Source organism: Charadrius vociferus, unplaced genomic scaffold (assembly GCF_000708025.1).
Source record: "Charadrius vociferus isolate BGI_N301 unplaced genomic scaffold, ASM70802v2 scaffold49, whole genome shotgun sequence".
In the NCBI taxonomy this organism is placed as follows: Eukaryota; Metazoa; Chordata; class Aves; order Charadriiformes; family Charadriidae; genus Charadrius; species Charadrius vociferus.
In genome coordinates this window covers 5,749,005-5,752,737 of record NW_009661375.1, presented here as the reverse complement: position 1 = coordinate 5,752,737, position 3,733 = coordinate 5,749,005, and the positions used below count along the sequence as shown (strand labels likewise).

At 39.5% G+C, this 3,733-nt stretch overlaps 1 protein-coding gene across 1 annotated transcript in view; it reads right to left on the bottom strand.

The window, feature by feature from the left end:
* The window catches only part of AP5M1 (adaptor-related protein complex 5, mu 1 subunit), a 6,981-nt gene extending 5,416 nt beyond the window's left edge, over positions 1 to 1,565 (bottom strand). Inside the window, exons 1-2 of the mRNA XM_009893960.1 lie at positions 1,522 to 1,565; positions 1 to 210 (exon numbers count right to left, since the gene is read on the bottom strand). The exon at positions 1 to 210 is cut by the window's left edge and continues 400 nt beyond it. Of these exons, the coding sequence (XP_009892262.1) occupies positions 1 to 210; positions 1,522 to 1,565 (254 nt within the window). The remainder of the gene's footprint in view (positions 211 to 1,521) is intronic.
* Between the last annotated feature and the right edge of the window lie 2,168 nt (positions 1,566 to 3,733).

The following is a 3,733-nucleotide window of genomic DNA, read 5'->3' as shown; positions in this document are numbered from 1 at the left end:
ACAGGCCAGAGATCCCCTCCTTCAGTGCGAACTGAATATACCGATGAATGATTGATTCGAGTACAAGTATCTCGATGCTCCACAAAAACGTGGTCATCTACGAGTCTCAGTTCAAAAAGCAAGGCTTTAAGAAAAGCGCTGTCAGATGGTACAGGCACATGTGTTGACCCGTTGAACGTCTCGGCGCGTATTTCAACAGTGGGGTAACGTCTGTGACATGGATATAAGAGTGTGTTAGTGCTATCTGTCTTTTCCCACCCAAAATATTGTAACAACAGAGTTCTTAGAAGCAGAGCCATGCAATCCCTTTTCTGGCTGGCAAAGAATGCAAAAGCATTACAAAAATCTTTGGAATATTGGTATAATCAAGGATGGGTTTCTCTTAGGTATTCAAATAACTCCCAAAGACCCGCCAGTCCTAAGAGTAACTTTATGTAAGTGAAAGCCAGCAGCGTCCTGATACAAACAGTGACGGGATCAGAATCTAAATAGCTGTCAATAACGCTATTTCATGAGTAATTAGGATTCATTCTAGCAGGTGGATTTTTACTGGAAACTTTGAATCCGTCTGTCTACCGTTCCTGTTGCACAAAGGTATAGGGTGTTTAAACAACACTAATGAACACAAGCATGACTCACACCACTGCAGCGAAACTTCAACAGCAAAATATTTCAAAGAGGTGACAAACTTTCAGACATTTGACAAAACAGATGTCCCACGTAATCAAATTCAACTACAACAGCTTTTTGCCTAGATATAGTACGTTACTGCTACAGCCTTACTACTCTGCCAAATACTATATTTACGAGACAGTATAATGGAAGTTACTTATATACAGGCTCTTCATTGCTGTTCTGAGCTCACACAATTGATCTGCAGCAGTTGCTTTAACTGATAAACAAGATTAACTAAAAATCTTTACAATATTATAAATACAATAAGATTTCACTGTACATAAGTCCAGTTTTTCCAGGAAGAGCTTCATGGCTTTCGGGGGGGAGCAAAATGGATTCCACACGGCAAGTGCAATACATGTAACTCAAAGCTGTTGTGACTGCTTCATAATTTCATTTTTTCTTACTTTTGAGTATTCAAGATCTAATCATGTTACAGAGACACAAGGTTTTGCATATTTTGAAACTGCTATGTTGTATCAACATGTGTTTTTAATTTCAAATCTAGAGGTAATATATGAGAAAAATCAGCTGCTTAATGCAGTATCTAGGATTTTTGGTTCTGAAACAGTGTTACTTTTTAAAGCAAAGAGGGATGAATTTTCTTCTCAAGCTAACCTAGGACCATCAAAAGGAACTGAAGAGTTGTCTTTTAATAAATAGCTGAGAAAGGAAAAAATATTACTGCATTGGTTTTCATCCTTTTTTGGAACGGCGGTTCCCTGAGTGTCTCTTACACTAAGTTTGATAACAGGTTAGCTTTTCTACATTTTCTTTCATGGATTCCCTTAGAAGTTATCCACAGACCCTCAAAGTGCATATCACAGGTTACATGCCATTAGTTACATCAATTTATGAATCACGTTGTAGCAGATGTTCTCAGGCTGCATGTTTGTTTGCACTCAGAGCCACACTTAAACACAAACATGGGAGAAAAAAATGCAGATATGTAAACGTCTTCATTTATTCTCCCTCTTATACCATCTTTTTAAGGACACATTGAAAGTCTGTTTCTTAAATTGCCATGGAACTTGTAATCCCAGCAATGTGGTACTCGGTTTTATCTATGCCCTCCATATGCAGCATTCCCCTTCTGCTCCTGAACACTTGCATGGTTCTTATCCTGTAGCCTCTAAGTCCCACCTACACCATCTTTTCTTAACTGAGTAGCAGTCTCTTGCTGGAGGCAGCTACACCTCCTCAGGCTTATTTTCAGTGACTGCTTTTTGGTTTGATTCTTAATCAGGCACCTAGGGCTTTTTTTGTTTTTTTTTTTTTCAGTAAGGAAAAAGCAAGCATAGGCAGAGCGAAGCCAGAGCTACGAGATCCATAAACAGGATACAGATGACAGTGAAACGCCTCCCTGCAGTCTCACATCTACTTTGAAGAGAAAAGAAAAAGAGTGGTTTCGCAGCTCGAAAATTTATAAGGACTTCCAGAGCAAGGTTGTTAATAAGAGGCTACATGTAACCTTGGTGAGCATCTCTTATTTTTGGTCAACATTTCCAAAACAAAGGAAGAGGAGATATTTCAGTCCAGTTTTGTCTTGCATATGTCCCAATCTGTCTGCTCTATTTGCTGAAGCTGTCCCCACACCACAGCAATCTGCTCCTCCTCCCACTGAATTTTCTCAGCTTTAGCTGAGTCATTATATGATTAGTTAGCCCTTCAGATCTCAGTTTTTCAGTATTGCCCTCTAGAAAGTGATGAAAACTTAAAAAGATGAAAGTTTGCAGGGATGAATGAGCTTTGGTGATTCAAGAGTGAGACCATACTTGTTGCCTGAATTAAGTTATGATCAGCTCAAAAAAAGTGGAATGCTTTGATGTCCCAGATGTCTTCTCTGAGGTTAAAGATCAGGGCTCACGTATCTCCAGCTGAGTGCGTAAGTCCCGAAACCAACAGTTTCCATGTGATCCAGCATTCTTTATATTGTCTGTGCGCTTTGTTGAATTTAAGGTCAGTTAGGAGGATAAACTTGGGGTTTCCACAGCCCTATTATTTCCTCTGGGAACTTGAAAGATCTAAGTCTGGAAACCACTTGAAGTATCAAGTATAGTTTGCCCTTTTCAAAGGAGCGCTATTCCTTGTCTCTGCCGCTTACTGTGTGACAAGTTACTTCACATATCCCTGTCACTAGCCCCCCCTTCCTCCATGGTGATTACACTCTCAGATTTTTTGGGACAAGGCTTTCTCTTTCTCTGTGTTTGTAGAGGGGAGGCCTCATCTCTAGTCTTGTAGGTAATACAAGGACCATAATACTAATCCTAAAACAATCAGAGGAATGTCCAATGTAGAGATCTGTCTGCACCTGAAGACGGAAGATAGTTTACTTGCTCTTTTTTTTTTTTGCCTCCTTCTAGGTTCTCTTTTCAGTTTTATTGAATTCAGACTAGGACTGTGAGTCAAGTCTCTTTATCCAGGTCTCAGGTTTTTTTCCTTTCCCTAGCCTCTGGTTATTTTTCCTCTCATCCTTTGGAATTGAGTCCTCTGAAATCACAGAGTATGTGGAAATAGCAACAAATTTTGCCAGACCAACAAAAGCAGCTGGCATAACCAAAATCTTAATTAAAACTCTGCAAGAGTTCTGAATAATAAGTCCTCTTTTGGTTCACTAACTTAGAATACTATCTTCAAATGCAAAAATTAAAATCCAATGGAGAGTTGAATCTCTGCCTGAAAACACTGTAGTTTTTGTACAGTTACAGAACAAGATGAAAAGACTGTAAGCAAAATATATGCTTTCTACTTTGCCCATTTTGTTCATCTGACAGTATTTCATAATCACTCCCTTGTCCTTTTCCACGTGAGAAGAGACAGGCAAAATCTTTACAGCAGCTAACAGAGGAAAAAAAAAAAAGTCATGTGCAAAATGTTTAAGTTGTAAAATAAATACTTCGGCGGTTGTTCAAAGCACATTACCTGGACCTAGAAATTTTCAAAATCGGGTTCAGAAGGGCAAAGTGGCCGGCGGCGCTTGGGAAGAGCGAAGGGATTTATTTATGAGGCTATTTGGGTATTTTCGCGTTTCTTTGGGGGCTCCGAAGCAGCCCCGGCC